The 21,985-nt window shown below is 52.4% G+C and overlaps 6 protein-coding genes across 6 annotated transcripts; 3 read left to right on the top strand and 3 right to left on the bottom strand.

Moving 5' to 3' along the window:
* Window positions 1-744: 744 nt before the first annotated feature.
* Window positions 745-3,751, top strand: J4E79_006918 (uncharacterized protein; the record flags this gene model as incomplete). The annotated part of the gene is made up of 8 exons (XM_049355786.1): window positions 745-847; window positions 904-948; window positions 997-1,521; window positions 1,571-1,903; window positions 1,953-2,234; window positions 2,281-2,834; window positions 2,882-3,354; window positions 3,406-3,751. The coding sequence occupies 8 exons, from the start codon at window positions 745-747 to the stop codon at window positions 3,749-3,751; spliced, it is 2,661 nt and encodes an 886-aa protein (XP_049209815.1).
* Window positions 3,752-6,603: 2,852 nt separating this feature from the next.
* Window positions 6,604-8,425, bottom strand: J4E79_006917 (uncharacterized protein; the record flags this gene model as incomplete). The annotated part of the gene is made up of 2 exons (XM_049355785.1): window positions 6,604-8,196; window positions 8,252-8,425. The coding sequence occupies 2 exons, from the start codon at window positions 8,423-8,425 to the stop codon at window positions 6,604-6,606; spliced, it is 1,767 nt and encodes a 588-aa protein (XP_049209814.1).
* Window positions 8,426-9,010: 585 nt separating this feature from the next.
* On the top strand, window positions 9,011-10,517 carry J4E79_006916 (uncharacterized protein; the record flags this gene model as incomplete). The annotated part of the gene is made up of 2 exons (XM_049355784.1): window positions 9,011-9,493; window positions 9,543-10,517. The coding sequence occupies 2 exons, from the start codon at window positions 9,011-9,013 to the stop codon at window positions 10,515-10,517; spliced, it is 1,458 nt and encodes a 485-aa protein (XP_049209813.1).
* A 2-nt stretch (window positions 10,518-10,519) lies between these two features.
* Window positions 10,520-13,251, bottom strand: J4E79_006915 (uncharacterized protein; the record flags this gene model as incomplete). Its single annotated transcript, XM_049355783.1, has 2 exons — window positions 10,520-12,462; window positions 13,218-13,251. 2 exons carry the CDS (start codon window positions 13,249-13,251, stop codon window positions 10,520-10,522), a joined length of 1,977 nt encoding a protein of 658 aa, XP_049209812.1.
* Window position 13,252: 1 nt separating this feature from the next.
* On the top strand, window positions 13,253-16,335 carry J4E79_006914 (uncharacterized protein; the record flags this gene model as incomplete). The annotated part of the gene is made up of 5 exons (XM_049355782.1): window positions 13,253-13,586; window positions 13,639-14,037; window positions 14,087-14,388; window positions 14,748-15,707; window positions 16,033-16,335. 5 exons carry the CDS (start codon window positions 13,253-13,255, stop codon window positions 16,333-16,335), a joined length of 2,298 nt encoding a protein of 765 aa, XP_049209811.1.
* A 735-nt stretch (window positions 16,336-17,070) lies between these two features.
* J4E79_006913 (uncharacterized protein) lies at window positions 17,071-20,647 on the bottom strand (the record flags this gene model as incomplete). The annotated part of the gene is made up of 3 exons (XM_049355781.1): window positions 17,071-17,931; window positions 18,022-18,032; window positions 18,085-20,647. 3 exons carry the CDS (start codon window positions 20,645-20,647, stop codon window positions 17,071-17,073), a joined length of 3,435 nt encoding a protein of 1,144 aa, XP_049209810.1.
* Between the last annotated feature and the right edge of the window lie 1,338 nt (window positions 20,648-21,985).

The raw sequence follows: 21,985 nt of genomic DNA, 5'->3' as shown, positions 1-21,985 counted from the left end.
GGAGGTCCACACTACCCGTCGTTCTACGTGTTACGATTCAGGCCGTCTCCAACGGGCACCACAATCCCTGCTGCCCATTGCCTCACACCCCCACAGCACGGCAGTTCCCTGTGCCCGCAGCATCTTGGTAGCGGACGCTTGCGCTCACGCGCGTGCAGCTTGGGCGCCCATACCAAAGGCGCTACTTGTGCAGCAGTGCGGCTCCTGGATCCTGCACGCTTAAGTCGCATATCGTCTACCCCTCGCCCGCCTATCGACCCCTTCATACACGGCCAACCGCCTAGGACCACAATACTCTCGCCTTTCAGGAGATCCATACACTGCGACGCCACTATTGTGCGCGTGAGCCACGCTGCGAGCCCGCTGCCAGTGCGTCTTCGAAACCCCGGTATGCCAGACATCGTCTCCACCTACCATCCCTATGCGCCTTCTGCCCTGATCTGCCGTATAACCTAACGACGCCGCGGCGTCGCGGAGATTTCCCTTGCGCTATAGCATTCTACAGTGCATCTGTTCTCGATTTCGCTTTCTTTGTGTATAGTTTTGGCCATTCCGCGATTTCTTCCGTCCGCCGACCCTCAGGACATTCTGGACCGTCATCGCGCGCCGCTACCATTGGCTGCACACCGACCACCGCACACAACCTCATCGACTTAGTGGATAGCCGACAACCCCGCTGCTTGCAACCATTGCGCAAGGCCTTGCGCTGTCACTCCGGACCGGCTCGTGGTAGCTATTAACGTTATGCCCCCGGAGACCACTGGACGGCCACTGCTGCCACAAACGGCGCAAATGCAGAGCTTCACCTTTGCGCCGCCCACGCTGGCACCGCGCGAAAACCAGCGCAGTGAGTCCACACGCCGCTCAGCGTCTTGGGGACAAGGCAGCTGACAACATCTCCAGATTATGTATTCGTAGACGAACACAATAGACACAAACGACTGAAAGGTATGAAGGCACATTTTGACTTGACATGCAGATGCTAATGCAGAGCAGTAATGAGAGCATGCGAAGGATGTCGTAGACGCAAAATCAAGTGCGACGCGGCAACAACGAATGCATGGCCCTGTGCTGCTTGCATTCGTCTGAAGCTTAACTGTGTGCCGCCCACAGTCAGCTATGACAAGGACTACAACGGTTCGCAAACCTTTGACCTGGAGCCCAAACCGCTGGAGTATGCCCCGGACCCATCTCCACAACATGACTATCAGCGCCATCCATCCATGTCGCAGGCCATGTCTCACCAGATGCCGCCTTCCATGCCGACTACCCAAGGCATGTACCAACCTTCGCCCTACGTGGATCAACAGTCCCAGGAGTCGTGCCATTATCAGCCCATGTCTCAGCCCCAGGTCATCCAGCAAACCATGAGCTACGCGCCTCAGCACGGCTACTCACAACAATCCGCTGGCCCGCCTGCGATCCTGACTCCACCGGAATCGGAACCCCATTGGCGAAGTGACTCTGTATCTAGTCTATCCGAGGCACTGGGTGAACTCAAGATCGACCATACAGCCATTGGTGAGCTCCATGGCACCTTGCTGCAAAAATATCAAGCTAATCAGTCTAGCCCCATACATCACTAACATGAAGAAGGCGCTGGCCGAAACACCCGCGCAAGAGGAGTACGAGGTCGTACTACCAGCTTCTGTAAGCCTCGATCATACGGTCCGCATACCACCGGAGATGATGCCTGATGATGATCGGGCAATGCATTACTTTGACTACTTTTTCGCCAACGTTCACCCATATTGCCCCGTCATCAACAAGGCCTACTTCTACCAGCAATGGCACAGCGCTCCGGACTCCATCTCTCCACTCATGCTAGAGTCCATCTTTGCTTGTTCTTCGTTGATGCTGGGTGACTCAGAGGAGGGCAACAAATGGCTGGCCCTTGCCACAAGTCAGTAGCGCCCTGTAATGACAAAACAACGATTACTGACATGTTACAGAGCACGAAGAGAGCTTCAAAGACGTGTCCCGCTTGAGTACAATGCAGGCAATGATTCTATTGCTGAAAGCTCGTGAAGCTTCACCAAAGCGAGGATACTTCTGGCGTTCTTGGATGGCGACTGTCAGCCTTGTAGCCATGGCGAAGGACCTCGAATTACACGAACATTACGACACCCATCAGATGGGCAAATCATGCGGATCGACAGTACACGACTGTGTTGCCAAAACGAGGGTATGGCAGATGTGCATGGTCTTCGAGGTCATGATTGGCGGTCCTCAAGGTATGTTGGTTTTGTAGAAGGTACTTGGAGATGCTGACTTCTATAGGACGCTATGACTTTGGTGTTACCACTGATACCGTAGACTTGGAGATGCCCAGACACATCGCAGGACAGGATCCTTCCGAGCTTCAGATTGCGCGTCAGTTCGTACAGTACGCCCGTATTGTTAAGAACGTTCACCATTCGGCCCTCGTGTACGGAAGACTCAGGAAGAAGAACCCGGACTGGGCACTGGATCCAGCTTTTGTTGGCCACAACACCGACTTTTCCCTCTGGTTACGAGAGCTTCCGGAGGACATGCAGATTGTCTACCCCCAGGATGGCTCTGCTCCTTGGATCCCGTCCCATCAGCTGGCGAATATGCACGCCTATCACTGTTTGGCCATCATTATGCACTTCCGCCCGCAGCTACATGCCGTATCAGAGTCATATGATGGTATATGGAAGCAGCATATGCTCACATGTTACTCGGCCGCCAAAAACCTATGCAAACTTCAAGAGGCGATTCTTAAGACCTACGGCATGCCTGGATTACTTTGCATGATGCGAGGCATAAGTTTCCACATCTACGCCGTGTTGACCTGCACCATGCTGCACCTGGTATGTCATATCCATTGTACAGTAAAGCATCTGACTAACAGCCGTAGGTTGCGGTGACATGCCCGGACCCAGATATCAACCATGATGCCAGGAACTTCTTCGTACGCCACATGCGTGTCCTGGAAACCATGTCTCCCTCGTTCCCGATGCCTGAGATGCAACAGCAAGTCAACAGCCTGCGTCAAGCGTTCTCGGCCGATTGTTCAAAAGCTTTTGAACTGAAACCGACATTCCCATTCGGAAGCCCACAAGTAGCTCCACAAACAAGCCCTATGGGTCACCAGGGATCGTACCGACCTCGTCACCCGAGCCATCCCTCGCCCTTGGAACAACCAGGTCAGGTCAACTACCATGCACTCCCCATTACTCCACCAATTTCGGCATCCGACCGCGGATCCAAGGCTGACTCTCCAGTAGCTCAGTCTTTGGTCATGATGGCGTCTGGTCACCGTGCAGCTCAGCCACCTTCTGGTATGCAAATGCCGGAGAACGCCCAATGGAACCCACAACGCATCTTTGAGTAAGTTCAATCATCACGTTCTCATTCAAACAACAAACTAATACAATACAGTCAATGGAATGTAGCCTTTGGTACGCCCCCTCCTACTAGCGCGTCCTCTCAGGCTTCTCCGCCGCTAAGACCCCATCCTCCAGGAACCAATTACGATATGCGGCCAGCGCAGGAGGCTATGCAACCAGGCTACCAAATATCGAACACATCGCCCCAGTCCAGCAATGTCCATGCAGTCCCAGGCCAGATGCCACCAGCCTCGACATATGGAAACACTGCACCCGTATACGTTACCCCTTCGATGTGGCAGGAAGCAGTTGCCAGCTCTTTACCGGATGGGCTCAAGCGCCGGTGGGACGACAACGCTTCCATGGGCGACCAGTCAATGTACAAACGCGCGCGTTGAGGCATGACGTCAACCCCGATCAAGATTACACCGCTTGTGCAATGCACTTCGCAGGAACCACAGTGAGCGGAGAAGTGTGGAGAGTGGCAAGCGCATGACCATCACATTGTCTGACCTTGGTCACGGCGAGATGACGGCATGACACGCTTCGGCGTCATTCACATTGCTGTCCAAACCACTCTTTGATGGATGAAGGTGCGCCCGCTTGGAAAAGAAGGTCGATTGAGAAGACAGTTCAGCTGTACCACCACCGTGAGACGGGAGTCCCCAAAAAAGCGCTGCAACAAGCGCGCCTGTACAATACGCTGATCTTGCGATACCTGCAAGCACGACCGCAATGACGATTACGCGCCGCTAGCGATGTTATCTAGCGTAAACACCATCACTGTAATAATACTCTGAACAAAGACACTGTACCCTCATTATCGCAACGTATATTAATGACCTTCCTCATTCATGACGGATACGGGGCACGGTACCCACTTGTCGTGTGCCAGCCTACGAATGATAACCTCAACAACAAAGCCAACGTACCCAGCCGCTCTATCAAACGTTCGAAGGCCCAGTTGTTCCAAGAACAGTCTTGAGTTTCAACATTGGCATCTTGAAGTTACATCATAAGCGCGCCAGCTATCCCCACTCAATCTATTCACCCTGCTTCAGTCCCACCGGTGCCGTCCGACACCTTAGATTATACCAAAGCAGAAAGTGATCGTACATTAACATACACGCGTCATATGCATCTTTCTTGAGATCACCACTCAAAAGCATCCCAGCCACCAGGCTTTACTAATTCGATGAAGCCAGAACGTTCAAACGGGCCGGTTTAGCAAAAGCACCAATCGCCATGTCGCACGTGGGGATGGCCTACCGTCCGTCTCGACCTTCCATCCTTCTACCCGCTTCTCGTACCGTTTGTAAAAAGCAGTTAGCCGTTGTTCCTGATCGTCGAGCAAGTCAATGCGATGCGACGTTGACGACGTTGATCTTGTAACAGTTTGGGAAACCGGACCGCACCATGCGTGCAACTTTAGTACACAGATGCAACCGGGTCCCTTCCAACCTGGTTTGTCAATAGTATAGACAATAAATCCAACGGTCTTTTCAATCCGGGTTTCGCGGCTCCAAGGGTCAATATCGAGGCACACGCCCTCCCACCCGCCAGCCTGGAAAGATCCCGAGGTAAAAACCGCTCGAGCGTCCTCGTCCCCTGAGCTTTTCGGCATGTGAAAAAAATAAAAAGCCAACCTTGCAACGCACGGCCCCCTGCAGTAAGCCGCCCTGCCAGCCTGGCTCGAATGGAACGCTTTTCATGATTGTGGAGAAGACGCTAGAGATCAATGGGATCTGACATGGGAGCGAAGGAAGGGGGATAAGCGTGGAAAAAACGTACGCTACTGCATCATGTCACAACGCGGCGGGCAATATGTAACGTGAACATGCAGCTTTTGCATACCGCAGATACATCAAACCTTCTTTCCAGATGTCACACTTTCTCTGCCGCGTGTGCGTGCTCTAAACAAGACTACTACGCACACTTTACGGCACTTTCCATCAGCCACCACTACGACGACGACAGCAGACTAACACTAACCCGGGCGGAATAGTCGCCGACCACCAGAACCCCAGCAAACCGCCCCCTGACCCCTGGTTTCATCGTAATGTTCCCCCAAGCGACTTACCCACAGTGCGTTTTGTTCCCAATCCCAGTGAACGAACCCACCCATCACCCAGTTGCTGTCCCATGTGTCTTGGCCAAGCAAGTTTCCAACGTCTACGCTCCCTGACTAATGCATCCGACTCGTCAACTTGCTTGGCGAGTCATGCTTTGCTACAATGCTAAAAAGTGGATTGTACGAGGTCACTCACCGATCTGAACGATTGCGCGAGCGCGCGTTGTTTGATACGCATGCAATGCATTGATGATCAGCGTTCGGGAACAGGGTCGTGAGAACCAAGAGGGCAGGGGCAGCGGGAGAAGAAGCGGGAGAATTGGTCGTTGGGGACTAGGAAAGGACCGGTTTGGCGAGTACTGCGTGTATTGTTACTATGTATTCTTTCTCGGTCGGTCTACTCCGAGGTGGAGAGGTAATGATAATTTTGGCACAGCCTCGTTTTCAAAAATATCATCATCAATGCCATGAATCACCATCGTAATCTCCAAAACTCCTATCGTTGGCCATGTCAGGTCAAAACCCACTTCGAGGGAAAACTCGCATTTCCACTCTCCGCTTCATTATCTCCACTTTCGCCTTGCTGCGATATTTTACCTGCCGTCCGCCGATGTAACTCGGCAGGGCAGCCGAGAATTCCTAGCCTTGAAGATCTTCACAGACCAACCTCCCCCATTCTTGCAAGTGATGTTCGATTCGGCTAAGCCCTTACCCACACCGCATCGTCGTTGGTATCCGCATTTCTGCCGCGCGCCGAAGACTATTCGAAACCACATACCACTTCCACGCGAGGCCACTATGAAACTTGGATGTGCTTTGTGATGGGGCGGTTGTGGGGTCGGGAGGCCGACGAGGAATGTGGAAAAGGACCGAATAGAGTGGCATGTTGGTCGCGTGTTAAGTGGGATGTTAAGGCATATATTGGATGCCTGGATGGTTAGGCAGAAGGTAGAGCGAGGCTGATGGCAGGATGGAATATGGAAGTCCTCTCCGCAGGTAGCAAGTTATCATCTCCAGAGACAGACGTCGCTTCAATAAGCGATGAAAATCATTGTGCGACAGCAGCGGTACCGAGACACCGCCGTATGCATACAAGATCGTTCACATAAAGACGAATACACAAACAAAACCAACACGCCATGACTCGGGAAAAAGCCTCTTAATATCTGTGATATATGTCTAATCCTCACGTTGCCCTATCCTAGGATGTTTCTGTTCATCACCGTATCCTACCATCGGCGCCGCGCTTTTGTCCTTCGGCAGTACAGCGTTCAAGAATATACCAACAATAGCAGCAATGACAAACGGAGTCTCCACAGCAAGGTTGATGCCCTGCTCGAATCCTACCAGATTCTCATTCGGCCCATCGTACGATAAAACCTGTGAAAACCAGTCGGGTTGACATATGTCCATGAACCCAATGCCCAGGGAGACTGCGAGGATGAAGCGATCGCGGCGGGTCCATGGGATGAGTGCGAGGACACGGATACCGGCCACAGCAATGGTGCTGTAAAGGAAGACTTGCATACCGCCGAGGACAGACGGCGGCATAGAAGCGAAGACAGCACCGAACTTCGCAATGACCCCCATGAGGACCAGGAAGCCACTTGCTGCCCATCCTGCCCGGCGAGATGCACAACCGGTGAGAACAATAACGCCGTTGTTGCCTGCCTGGCTGACCATCGGTGGGCCCGTAGCCAGTGCACTGAAGAAGCTTCCGAGTCCGTCGCACAGAATGCCGCCTTGGATCCTGCTGTTGAACTCCGTTCCCTCGATGTCAACACCTGATAGCTCTGCAGTGGCCAAGATATCGGGAATGCAAGACACGGCTTGACAGGCAAACATGATTATCATAGGCAGTACTAGCGCGCCATCAACGGAGAGCTTGAACGTGTGTACCCAAAGAAAGGTTCCGCCGGGTGCTTGGTTGAGCTGCTCCGTCGACCAGTAGCCTGTTGCGCCTGAGATGGCACATCCTACAGCTAGACCAATGATGACCGAAGCCGAACGCATGAGCGGCGCACCGACGGCTTCGACCAAGATGATAGTAGCAAACACACTGAACCCTAAGCCGATCAGCTTCGGATGTCCCCATATGAGCGGTCGCGGCGCAGTGATATCCGGACAAAGAGCGTAGAAACCCTCTCCTCCATGGCAGTTCGAAGATCCGCCCCAGTTCTGCAGTCCGTTACCAACGAGGTAGACTCCAATGAGGGTTAGAAGTGATCCAGTGATGAGCTTGGGAAAGATCTTGTTGAGCATCTTGGGCGGTACAAAAGCCATTGCTATCTGGATCCAGACACAGCACAGCATAGTGCCTAGGCATGCACCCCACGCATCAGGACATGGCCCTTGAGTTCCGTCTTCAAGAACTGGACAAGAGCCGGACTTGTATCGTAAAGCGGCGTAGTTGAAGACAATGGGTAGGATGTCGAATGTTGGTCCCACGACGCTCAAGAGCCCTGTGCCGATGAAGAATGGCGTCTTCATGATATGCAGCCGAGTAACTTGCAGGGCTGTCGCAATGCCTGTGGTGATGAAGGCTGTCGAGACCAGATACGTTGTCATAGCGGGCTCGAAGTTGAACGCCCCAGAGGCGATTGCGAGTGGTGGTGACACAATGGACCCGATCATGGTGAGTGCATGCTGAAGGCCGAGGAGTAGTGTCAAAAGAACGGGTACGCGGTCGTTGAGTCCGTAGAATGGCGCTTGATAGTCTTTGTACCTTCTGTTCAAGGGCCAGATGTTGGGAGTGATCAAGTAGACGTAGTCCTGGGGTTGTCAGCTACCTATGGCAGATAGTCGGGTAGGTTAAGGATTGACATACGTAGTCGCCGATCCATCCATCTTTCGTCGTAAAAGCATACTTGATCTCCGCCAGCGTATTGTGCCACTTCGTGGTCACTGTACCTATCTCTTGACTCTCGGCGGACGAGTATTGACCCGTTTCTTCAGCGTACTTGGACTTCGGCTTCATCTCGCTCCGGGAGTCGATGACCATGATTAATCCTACTCAACCCAGTGGGATTCCAGTATGCTGGCTGATTTCTCGCGGCAGATGCGTTTCAAAATTGAGCTGCATGGTTATATATCAACCTATTAGCCATTGTTGTCTCGTGGTTCTGGATCGGCAGGAGCCATTCCCACGATAGGCGTTTCTGCGCTTGTAAACCCCGCGATAACCAGCCCATCGGAATCCGGCTATTGTTTGTACCTGATAACACTGCGATGATACTTGTGCGTATGCCGTGAGATGTGCGACGGGTGACAGAATACGTGAGCTAGATAAGAGGGGAGATATCGCTAGCGTCGGCCGCCCCATGTCACCTTAGCGAAGGCGCGAAAGCGGAGAGCGGCGGAGGCGACTGTCAGCGCACGCCTATGGGAAGTCGCGACCATGCAAATAGGATGATGAGAGTAATCGCGTGAAGTAATCATTCGCCTAGATTCCCAAGTTCATTGATGAGATTAGGGATGGATGAGATCTCCTAGAAACTTGAACCTACACCTTCACAAAACCCTCCAACGCCGTATCTAGCATCCTCGTAGATCTCAGCCAGCAGTATCAGCATCACTTCGAAATAATATGGAAAGATCAAATCAAACGCCGCTGCGCCTCTTGACGAATGCGACCATCGTCACTGTCAATAAGAGCCGGGAAATCATACTCGATGGCGCAATCCTCGTTGAAAACGGCCGCATCACAGCACTCGGAGAGACTTCTGAACTCATCGATCAAGTCAACCGGAGCGAGGACAGAGGTCTTGATATCATCGACTGCAAGAACAAGATCATCATACCGGGCTTGATTAACACACATGCCCATCTCGCGCAATCACTGCTCCGTGGACTAGCCGAAGATCTCCCATTGCACAACTGGTTATGTGATGCCATCTGGCCATTGGAGGCCAACTACGCTGCAGACGATGGCTATGTGGCTTCAATGCTGACGATTGCGGAGATGCTGAAGACGGGGACGACATGTTTTCTTGAGGCTATGCTTACGCATAGGAGCGGCCTTGAGAACGTCGTCACAGCAGTAGAAGAAACTGGCATTCGTGCGTGCTTGGTGAGTTCTTCGAAGCACTATCAATGCGATGAGCTGACTTAGCTGCTAGGGCAAATTGATCAAAGTTGGCGAGACAAACTCAGACCTCAACATGAAAGATGCCAGAGATCGGGACGTGGACTCAATGTCTGTGGAAGTTGCACTATCAGCGCACAGGAAGTACCATGGCTCTTCCGACGACCGTCTACACATGTGGTTCGCAGCGGGCACCCCTCGAGGCTCACCGATGGCGGTCCATGCTACGATCGGCGAAGCAGCGCGAGCACACGACATCGGACTCACTATGCATTGCGCAGAAGCTCCTAAAGACCTACCCATCTACCGACAGTATTACCAACGCAGCCCTTTCGAATTCTGCCGAGATACGCACTTGACGGGCCCGAAGTCAGTATTCGCCCACTGCGTACATCCGGATGCAGCAGCTGGAGATTTCGATATCTTGCGCGAAAGTAAAAGTACTGTCTCGCACAACCCCACAAGTAACCTCAAGCTTGGGTCTGGTGTGGCACCGATACCAGACATGGTGGCCAGCGGTGTGAATGTAGCTCTGGGGACCGATGGTGCACCGTGTAATAATACGTACGACATGTTTCGGGAGATGCATCTAGCCTCCATTCTACACGGCGGTGTCAGGCAAAATGCCGGGGTCCTCAGCGCGTACGACGTCTTGGAGTTCGCGACGATCAACGGCGCAAGAGCGCTAGGACTGGAAGATGAGATTGGGAGCCTGGAGGTTGGGAAGAAAGCGGATATCGTCGTTGTTGAGCCAAAAGGCGTATCTTGTGCTCCCTGGGATCCAAACGAGCAGACTTCCGGTGGCATTGATCCTGTCACAGTGCTGATCCATTCCTCTGGTGCCGATGTCCATACAGTTCTTGTAGATGGTCAGTTGCTTGTCAGTAACGGCAAGTTGTTGCGCATTGATGAGGATACGATCATACAGAAAGCAAGGAAGTCAGTGGCAGATATAAGGAAAAGGAGCGATGTAGGTGCGCGAAACCACATGTCGTTAAAGTATGTATGAGCTTAAAACTGAAATGAAAGCAAGTCATCGAATAGACTTTGCCCCCCAAATCCTGTTTGCGGCGGTAGCAAGTTCATGAAAGAGTTCCATGAAGTATCTCCCACGCTTACAGGAACATCTTCGGTCGATGATGACGTGGGAGTTGTTACCTGCAAGTCTTGGGCTACGTCGCTGATAAAGGTCTCCACATTAAATCTACGGGCTCGCTTGCCCGATGACGACGAGATCCCAAGACCTTCCGCAGGTCGTGCACGCTTCTTGCTGTTCGTGTTTCCACACTGGAGTTCGCGCTGCAGTCCAGACAGCAACCGCACGCCGCGCGAGGCAATCTTGCTATGTTCGAAGCTACTCAAGTAAGCGATTGCGTCAGCAACAAGTCGGATATGTTCGTCGAACTCCCTGTCACTGGCTGATCGATGAAGGGCATCAAGACTAAGAATGATCCCCGCTGCTACTGAGAAGGCTTGCTCGATCCATAGTATCGGGCCCTGCTCATCGCTGCCCGATAGCGCCTCTTTCAATATGGTTTTGGAAGCTGCAATACAGGTACGCCGGGTGAAGGAAAATGCGGAATTCGTGAAGGAAAGGCCGATGAATTTCCGATGTATCATGATGATCTTGTGTGAAGCACATATAGCCAGTGAGCGTCTAGCCCAGCCAACGTAGATAGGCCAATCGGTCGCTACTGGTGCATTTGTTGATAGGAATGTTGGTATAAATGCGGTAGCAAGCTTCCGCATCTTCTCGTCGTAATGCAGTACTTGTTCATACTTTGTGAAAAGCGTGTTGCATCCTGCCATTGATTCTAGGAGTTGCGGCATGAGTGCCGCAATATCATAGCGATAATTGCAATAGCTCGCTTGGGTGGGTATGCTCAATGAATGCGGTACCATGTCGTCGTCATTGCAGTTCAACGGCTTAACGGTCGTAAAGAAGCGAGGGTTCAGCGTATATGACTCGGAGAACGGAATCTGGAACCAATCTTGCGTGCAAAGCTGATTGAACACCCGCCGACCGGCTTCACGTTGACGCAGCTGCTCCTTCGAGGTGACTGAGGCTGCACTCTCTGGGCCAAGCCGGTGCAACCCAAGACTTTGAGCAATACGACCAGCTGATGCAAGCAGTATTGACTGACTGTTCGACTTGCCAAGGATATGAGCCGCAATGGTCAACGTTGCGATGGCTTGAACAGAGTAGATGGTATGAGCCTCGATGTAGCCAGCGATTTCGAGACACGTCACAGTCGCTTCGTACCATCTTTGTGACAAGACCTTCCTCTCTTCTGATGAGAATCCCCAAGACTGATATACAGATGGCGGCGCACATGTGATACTGCCTGTTATGATGGCAAACAGTAAACTGAGCCATTGCAGATTCAAGCCTTGGTGCCGGACGTCGCCTTCGTAGTCTCCAAGAAAGATGTCCAGGTCGTCCTTGAATATAGCTGAGGAGTAAGACCCATGGTACCATAGGATGGTAGTACTGTGGTACTCCACAAGCTGGACGATATGAGTCTTGTTCGGAAGAAGCGCTTCAAGTACGTCAAGCTGTGCATCTTTGCTGTTTTCACATAGGATACCGGATGCAACCGCTTCATCCTCATCCCTGATACTCAGTCGCCTTGGCCCGCTGTTCTGCTCTGGTGATGTCCCGTAGTCGATGTCTTTCTTACGGCCCCATGCGAGAAACTCCAACACGGTAGCTGCATCATCAGTGTCCACAGATTGTGATGCGTTATTGTTGAGAGGTGAAGTGATCGCTGGATTATGAACTGGACTCGCTGGTGTATCAGAGATTTCCAGAGGCAAGGGTGCTTCGCTCGAGGCTATATCACATTGTTCCTGTAGCTTGGCTTCAAGCTGACTTACGCGGTCGAGTAGAGCGCGCACTAGATCGTCAGATGCTGTCGCTGCACCTTGAGTTTGGTAGGCGGGTGGTGGTGGTACTGAGGATGTCACAGCCGCGTCTTCTCTCGTACAGAAGCTTGCATATCCCCTGCTTTACTTAGCATGAGATGGTTCGAGCAGCTTGCGCAGTACCAAGAAGCTCTGGGCTCCCGGCGAAAAGCAATCCACAGTCGCGCAGGCTCAGTCTTTGTCGAAGACTCGCGGATACTAGACTGCCTTGGAAACGGAGGAGCTGACCTTCGAATACATGTGCTGCAAGGCACATTTTTATCACATTTGATCTTCCTTCTATAGCACTCTGTACATGTCAGACGGGGTCTCGGCCCTTTCGAGGTGCTGCTGTCGTCCATGGTAATGTTGACCGTGTCGGTCGTGGACTAGGTGTCGCGATCGAGGACATCTCGATGCGATGAGACCGTCTTTCTCAGCATCGCGTTCCCGGTGATTGGCAAGGCGCGTTAGCTATCAGTTGGCTATCGGCGTGCAGTTGCGGTGGGGAAGGAAGATGAACAGGGTGCGGCCGACAACGCGGAACCTTCCACAATCTGGCCTCGGCCCCACTTCATCTCGACCGCGACTTCCGTCTCGCAGGCTGCAGGTGCCTATCTAGGTATCTAGGCAGCACGACACACGTGTTGGTGATGGCGGCCGATGTGAGCGGCCGCCCTGGCCGCGTCGGCTTTGGCACGCCTGAACGCATATTGCGACACCACATGCGTAGAAGCAAAGATGACCGAACATAAGAATAGGTACAGTTTGCCCTCAAGACACTACGGTCATATATCAAACTCACCAACGTCAATCAGTCCGAATATCGACCCTCTCATTATGGCACCGACGAAGTATGTTGATCGCCCTGTGCCGACAATCTCCCTCCGCGACTTCGATGCGCGCATCGATGTGATTACACAGGAACTTGTCGATGCTGCAGAGAACCACGGCTTCTTCTGCATCGTGGACCACGGCATAACACGCGACGCTGTCGACGGCATCTTCAATCAGTCAGCGCGTTTCTTCGACCAGCCCGATCCTGTGAAATCGCAAGTGCCATTCTCCCCTCAACACAACGCCGGATGGGAGAAGAATGCTCAAATTCGGCCATCTACTGGTGCAGTCGACCGCAAAGAGTCTTATCAAATGCAATTTGGCGAAGGCATGAACGGTGAGCTGGTTTCTTTCCTCTTATGTGTATGGCCGTGCTGATCGTTGAATAGGTCGATGGCTGAGTGACCAGACCCTTCCGGGGTTCCGAGCAGAGACTTTGGAGTTCATGCACAGAGTACAGGCAGTCAGCGAGAGGCTCATGAGGTGCTTTGCGCGAGGGCTGAACTTCGAGGAAGATTACTTCGTCAAAGCTCACGATGTCAGCCGACCAGAGTCTCAGACTGTCTGCCGATTACTGCATTATTTTGAGACTCCGCAGGTACCGAATCCAACAGGAGAGGTGCATCATCGAGCGGGTGCACATGCGGACTGGGATTTCTTGACTTTGCTGTTCCAGAAGGCAGGGCAGTCCGGTCTTGAGATCTGTCCGGGGCGGGAAGTATCGACTTCGTTCGGGTACGGGGATGCGTGGACCAAGGTTGAGCCGGACGCAGACAAGAACGCAATCGGTATGTTGATGTGCTATGTCGACCTGAAACCCTTACTCATGCACCACAGTCTGCAATGTCGGTGACCTCCTTATGTCGTGGTCTGACGACCGCTTCAAGTCGACATTCCATCGTGTCAAGGCTCCATGTGAGCCTGATGACTTCTACGGCGAGCGCTACAGCATCGCCTTCTTCAATCAGCCGTGCAAAGACGCCAAGATTCAGGGTCCACTGAAGAAGTATCCAATGGTGACGGGTGAGGAGTTTACGAGGAATGCCATGAGCCGGAACTATCAGGCTATACAAGATAAACTGAAGAAGGAGAAGGAGCCGGCGGTAGCGGTTGTCGAAGTGAGCGCGACGGTAGCTGAGGTAAGTGCTACGTGAAGTCTGTCTGTGGAATAGTAATCGATTTCTTCAAGTATCCACTAAGATCTTTCATCAATCGGAAATAGCCCTGAAGTGCAGAATGACGCAATCTCGATTGTGACTTCAGGGTCTTCGCGTTCTTTCATTTCCGTGCCCAGGTGGTTTCTCGCAGATCCTAGCGCAGATGCCTAGTCGACCCGCTTATTCCTCGCACCTGCCCCAACGTTTAGCCTTCTATCCTTTGCTCATTGTATTTCCTCAAACCAAGTTCGGCCGTCTAAAACCCCACAATCGACACGACAAGCGCAATACCCTTAATGAATCCAACGACTCTGCCCTTGGTAGATACTTCGCCTATCGAGAAGCTGCCCGCCGAGTTACTAGAGTGCATACTGCTGGAAGTTGCGAAGCATGCTGTACTGCCAGTTACCGAAGACAAAGACAGTGGATCTGTTGTCTATCGATACGCCCAGGAAGGGGAGCAAGCGTGTTCGCTCGCATTTCGCCTCACCAGCCGTCGCTTCCGTAATTGTTCATGGAAGGCTTTCGGTGCTTACCTGGGCGAAACGATATTCGATCTGAGATCGGGTCAGAGTATATCCAACCTTAATGCGGTGTCTACATGCGAGCATCTGGCTCCTTGGGTTACAAAACTTATCATAGCCTGCGCTGAAGTGCCCCCGGGGTACCCACTTGAGCATGGGGCAGATACGATGCAGATGGAGCAGGCAGAGTGGGATCAACTACGCCAAGACTCTTACTCAGATCTACTTCAAATCAAATTGGCTGAAGACTCTTGGTACCCCCGCATCTGGAAGCAGAAGGGCTACGGATCTCCAATGACGGGTAGCGGCATTCCTACTTCCGCAACGCCTCCACGTCTTGCTAGAGCCTGCAACTCTATGAGTATCATCCAGGAGGCCGCGATGAGGGCCCTCCAAGAGGTCTTAGTCCAGGCCTTGTTCTGCTTCAAGAACATCGACCATATCGGATTCTATCACCAGCCTCGTACCCGACCCGGGCGATATCATAACCTATTCCGGAAGTTTCGAAGTATCTCACGCTACCGCGAAGAAGAGGATATGAGGAATGCTGGTAATATAGCTCATCTTGGCCTTCACATTCTCATTTATGCCATGGTAGCATCGAAGATCACAGTCCGTACGATGACTCTGGCCGTCGATCTCGATGAACATCACGCGTTCATCACCAACATCCCCTCTGTAATCTTCGCGAAAGCCAGTCAAAAGGTAGAAACACTTGTCCTAAGAGACATGTACTGCCCCTACTACCAAACACCATTATATAGAAAGAAGGGTAAAGTAGCCGCTACGAATAGCTCTTAAGATATCTTGCTAACTTGTTACTAGTATGTATCTCCTATGCTATGCTTTGGCAACGCAGTTCTGAGACATCCTATTATTCGTGCTAACAGCTTGATAGGGCAGACTGTCGATCACGAGAAGTCTCTTTCCTCGCCTTCGCTCGTTGGTGGTCGATCATAGCCAACATAGCGAATTCATCAATCCTTGGCCGATCATCCCGCTTCCTTCCCCTTCTGACACGCCTACTCTTGACAAATTGACTGTGAGGAATACTAGGATGAATGCCGAGAACTTGCACTCATTTCTACAATGTTATGGGCAGCAGGCTCGGTGCATCTCATTCGAGAGCCCGGCAGATTGGGAATACCGCTCCGCGTTGGAGTCCGTGCGCAATCTTCACGTCGAGACACTTGAGATTGAGCATCGTTACGGGGAGGAGGCCTTCTGGAAGTCGATCAACAGCGAAGAAGCGGGTTATGAACCGGAAGATACAGAGATATTACATCTTGAGGAGTTCCCGGAAAATCTTGCGAAAACAGTCAAATTGCACCCGCCTTCGTTCAAAGTTGCACTAGAACGATACTGGCTCAAATATCCTGAAGGACAGTCAGGTGGCGATGAGTGAACGGCAATGGAAGAGCGAAGCTGCTGAGAACTTCGATCATTGCCCAGAGTAGCTCCATGAAAAGTGCGCGGATGGTGAGGTGGCTTGTATACCCTGGTACACATGCAAAGGTAGTCAATGAAAAGTATTAAGATCTTAATTCCTTCTTACAGAAAATCCATGCCGTTGAAAGATAACATGGCTATAAGTGACATCTGGCACAGCACATGGGGAACTCAAACCGTATCCTGTCTCTCCACGACAATCACCGCTTCATCCGCGCCCTCATTTCCCCTCGCAACATGCTGCCTACCCAACATGTACGAATGGCTCCTTCGTCCCGAGATTTCCCTCTCCGAGTTCGTTACCCAGAAAATGCGTGCCATCACCCATAGAAAAGCGACCACCACGATCAACAGAAAAACCATGACATTATCGGCTGCTTTGGTGCCCAAGAAGCCGTAGGAGTATACGCCGTAGCCGAATGTTGCGTCGACGTAGACCGACATGATGAGGGCAAGGCATACAAGAAGAGCTGCGTATGGAAGTCCGAATCGCCTGTGGAGTTTGAAGATTGGGGAGTGGCGAACAAGGTCGACTCCGTAGGCGTGTACGAGATGCTCGAGGCGGTCGGCGGGTCCATGAGTCTCGTGTGCGCTGGTACTGTCTGAGTAGGGGCTGGCCATTGATTGATACATCTTGGTGTTGGTTGTGGTGGTAGGGGTTGTTGGGGTATGGTGGAAGCCAGGGGGAAGTTTATATGTCGAGGTCGATAGTCCAGCCTTTTGTTTCACCCCATACCGCCGCGTTCACTAGCACGGAACTCGTCCCTCCTTGTTTCTTATTGATGCTAAGGACTTTCCCGTCATCTGGCAGTACCTTCACTCTTTCGTTCCCACCTCTCGCCCCAGACCACTGCATCTCCACAGCACCTCTCCCTTCGTGCACATGCCCAAAACAGTGCAATCTTGGTTTCACTCTCTTTACTGCATCGCCTAGCATTTTGCATCCGCAACTCTCTCCTTTCACATTGACATCGAGACCGTAGCCGAGTTCGTCAGTGAATGAAGGCGGTCCATGTGTCATCAAGATGTCGATGTCCTCGGGTATGTTGCTGAATCGATCTTCGTCTTTTCCGTACGCAAATGCATACCCGTTGAACTCCGGCGTATACGGACTCGCCCAGACACTGAAGCTTCTCCCATCCTTCAGCTTGAACTCGTGTCTGCCCTCTTCCAGGTAGTATACACCCTCTTTCTCGTGCGCCTTCATGATACTGACACATTTCCTACTGTCCTCTATATCTTCTTCCTCTTCTCCATCTTCAGCGTTCTTGCGCACCCACTCTTCATCGAGATCGAGGTCATGGTTGCCGGCGATGACGAGTTTCAGCTCTGCGTCGACGGTCTGAATGTCTTGCATAGCCTTTTTGTATGCGGGAAGACCGCCGACTTGTGTGAGATCGCCACAGTGGATGAGGATGTCGCATGGAGGTGCAGGGCAGTCTGGGGTGTAGGGCCAAGTAGAGTGAGTATCGGAAATGACGAGGAGGCGGATGATTGACGACATGGCGAAAGCGAACTTGGGTATATCGTAGATGAGTGTGTCGAGTAGACGCTAGAGAACCAATATCAATATATAGTGAGACTGAGTAATGTTGAAAGATCATTGGCATTGGCGTGAAGCCAAGGTTGGTAGAGTCGCTACCAAATCATAGACTTGGGTCCACTATTGCAATGCGCATGCCAATCAAATCTCACTATGACCAACCCTCTCCATCTTCACCCAGTTTAAACAGCCCGTTCTTTTTCTTGTCCGCCGCCCATCTGTCGCACCAGGCCTTCATCTTCTCTCTGCTCTTTGCGCTGCCCACGTTGACTGTCGGGATGATCTTGTCGATGCGCAAAGCGCAGCAAAACATAGTAAGCTCTCTGAAGCTGCTATGCTCACTGTACGGCACACCGAAGCAGCTTGCCCGACTTCCACTCCCGGCTTGCGGCGTCAGTTCTTTCATCGAGAAGGTACTTCTCCAATTATCGGAATGCAAGACGGTCTGTACTTGGGGTGACTCGGTAAAGCGACCTTTTGGTGGACGATAGTTCCAGCCCGAGGGTCTAAAGCCGACAACGCGCGTAAAAGTGTCGGCATAATCGCGCAGGTAGTCGTCCAATGTCTCCGCGCGGATCTCAAACAACGGCGTCATGTGTACTTGAGCTGCCCGAGGATCTGTCGTAAGTAGTGCATCCAGTTCAGGGTCCTCAAGCGCTTTGCAGATGCGCTGTTTGTTGGCAGGCGCGAAGATCTTGCTTCCCAAGGCCTTCGCAATTCCAGTGCAAATGCGCTCCTTCCCAATGCTGTATGTGCCTACCACAACCAGAAGTCGCCCTCGTGCAGGGCTTTTGGGCTCGCCCGTAGCGTCGGTATTAGAGTCTTTCCGAACGAACTTGACCATGCCTTGGCCTGCGCGGTCTCGCTTCATCTGCTCCCATCCATCGGAGTCGTCCGCGCGGACTTTGCTGAGACTTACGCACATGTCCGCGCAAGCTTGGATGACCTGCTTCTGAGGCGGAAAAGCGTATTTGGGGTTCAGGTAGGTGGTGTCAAGGTAGCAAGCGTCTAGCTTTTGCTGCCGATTCTTTCCACTCACAGCATCTAGGACGTCTGGGCGTAATAGCGGGTGTTCGATGTGCGCTTGACACGCACGGAAATCTCCACAGTGTAGCACTCGTTGCAGCTTCGGGTTATTGCCCTTGCTAAGTGCCTTTTCGAACAGGAACAGAGAGCTGCCAGGGCAATGATTCGCAGAGATCATTGTGACGTGGACGCCTTCCGTTCCTGGTACTTCTGTCTTTTTCTCAAAATCCAGATCGACCACCCACTTGGGGTCCACACGAAGCTGTTGGCGTACCAAGTTGCCAGTGACTTTGCTACAGTATATCGGTCCATGCTTCCATGAGGAAGTAAGCCCGATGTAATGATCGCTATGGAAATGACTCAGGAAGTAGGCATTCTGACCTTTGACAGCTCCATATCGAAACGCATCTACAGCGATGAACAAGCCTGGCATTATTTTGTAGAATGGGCAGGTGCGTTGGTATGCAGGCTTGCCGCGAGACTTGTTGTTCTCGGCTGCAGCAGATGCCCACGCAGCATCTTCAGCATGGCCGGCCATAAGCTTCGAAAAGGCTGAACTTGGCTGAGCGCTGGGCTTCGCAAGCTGGAACGGATTGGCTTGGCCAGGTTTGGCTGGCCTGTCCGGCTTTTTGAAAACTTTCGCTTTACTCGTCATGGTCGGCTTGCTCTCCTCCTCAGACTTCACTACAGGTAAGGGGAGTGGATTGCCGTCTAGGCACGCATTGACGTGTACGGATACGTCTTGTTCTGACAGGCCTGGGAGATTGTTGCCGCATATCGGACAGGAAGGTATGTCATTGGTACGTGGCTCTTCGTGTTTGACTTCGGTATCATCGCTTTCGGGGAAGAGAGGTGGCGCGTCGAAATCGTCCGGGTCGCCCTCAAAGCCTGCCTCTTCCATCTCGAGCTTCTGTTGTTCCTTCATCCATCGCCTTTCATCGTATTCTTCGCCTTCGAGCAGATCGTCGTCTTCCAGATCTTCGTATTCCTCCAACTCTTCGCCCCCATGTTGAGATGTCGATTCGGACTTTATGGGTGTGGTATCGTGGGATTTGGAGTGTTCGGCACTATCCGGGGGTAACAGGTCCTCCGTTGGTTTAGTCATTGGCGATTCCTCATTATGGCTTCGTATGGTCATACCTGGAGTTGTAGCAGGCATTTCCACTTCGTCGTCTTCGGAGTCTGAGTCGTCCACGAAGGGTCCAGACTTCTTCCGCAGTTTGGGCGCTTCCTTAGAAACGTCGGCTGCCAATGCATCCAGAGCGTTGCTCTCAACATCAGCCGGCGGGGGTGGTGAACAGGCCGGCACGGGCGCTACCGCCTCCTCGCTGACTTTGCGCCTCTTGTTGCTCCCACCATTCTCGTTGTACCGCTCATCGCTGTTGTCTGTAGTCATGACGCCATTGCTCTTCTCGTCACTCCAACCCACGTCGTCCTCGTCGCCGTCAAGCACTATCGTTGGATTTGACCCTCGTTCCTGTAGGAATATACGGCTGTTGATCTCCTCGGCTTTCTTGAAGAACGCCATGATGTTGCCGTTCGGTGTGCCAGCCGGCTTCTGCTTCTTGCCATTGCCAGCAGGCGACTTCTTAGCAAAGTCGGCTGGCGTCAAAGTGGTCTGAACGCTGGTTTTCTTCGGTGGGGGAGCTTTCGTGCTCGGCTTGGGCGCAGCCTTCTTCGTTGCGGTTTTGGCAGCCATGGCTACTCGAGACGATGAGCGGGGTGGCGATGGAGCCCGGCCGGTAGAGGGTATTAATCGGGACGATTCGGGCAAGGAGCGGTTTTCTCTAGGATTTCTAAACATTGAGGAAGTAATTGCGCATGGCTGAGTAGTGTTGTGGTGCTCGTGTGCTGTGCAATGTGCGAGTGAACCAGTGGCGACCGAGCGGCTTCACGCGCGCCAAGACAAACGCGTCGACACGTGCGGAGACGCGATCTCAAAGTGCCGGCTGCTTAATCACGGCATCTTCTTGCGGTCATAAAGTTCCTCGTGTCTTTCACGAGACATAACACTCATGATATCCATGGTCATGCATCTCGCATACTCCTCTATTGTATGCGCCCCCCAGCCTGCGAGCCTGTTAAGGTTGCTGGCGAATTCGGAGAGCGATTACGTCAGCGAACGCGCTTGTGCCCGCCGCAATGTCTTCCAGCAAACCGACATCCACGAGCAGTTGTCTGCGAGCAACTAAGCTTCTCAATTCTCATGCCGTAAGCATTGAAACTTCATCTCCGATTCGATTCGCACTGTTCAGCGCATTGTACCCTCACTGTCCATGGCCGGTCTGAAATCCCCAGGGGTCTTTTCATCATGTCTGTTCTTCCTGAACGGGCCCTCCGCCTGCATAGCCACTGCTATAAACAGATAGGTAGCAGGATGGCACGCTCATCCGGCCTAGTATTGGCATGAGGACACGCCCTCGTGGGCCAATTGTCGACAAGCTGACGCGGCCACTGCAAGCTGCTGAACGCCATGTCACGTGGCTTTGACGCCCCCGCGATGACTGCGCTTCACCTCGTCATAGGCGTTATCAACAACTTGATCGTTGTGGTACGATGCTATTCCCTTCGTGTGCACAATCGCTCGGTTGGCGCGGAATCGCATCCCCACAATTCAATGGCCGTGCTGCCCAGCTAAGATCAGCATCAAACATCACCTCGTATCCCAAAACGGAAGCCCAGCCTCGAGACGATCAAAATAGCAGCACCTCAGAAGTACCATATCTTGAACGCCCTGAGGCATCGAGAATTGTCTCACTCACACGCGATGAAGCGCAGACCCGACGGCCTCTTCCTACTTTTCTTTCGTGTCATGTACCTCACTATCTTCACAGGGTTCACGTGTTTTACCATTCTGGGCTTTGCGGCTATTGGAACTGGCATTGGCATTGCAGCAACAGTTGTAGTTGCTATTGGGTCTGAGGTTGCCTTTGTGCTAGCTCAGAAAGAGGAGGCAGAGAAGCGGAGACAGGAGCGATATCTGGTATGAAAAGAATGTACGGCATGACAATTTCAAAAGGCTCGGGAAAAGAAGAGG

This window comes from Alternaria viburni (genome assembly GCF_023758015.1).
Source record: "Alternaria viburni strain BMP 2772 chromosome Unknown scaffold_14, whole genome shotgun sequence".
Taxonomy (NCBI): domain Eukaryota; kingdom Fungi; phylum Ascomycota; class Dothideomycetes; order Pleosporales; family Pleosporaceae; genus Alternaria; species Alternaria viburni.
Note: the sequence above shows the minus strand (reverse complement) of the source record. Positions and strands in the feature narration are given on the sequence as shown.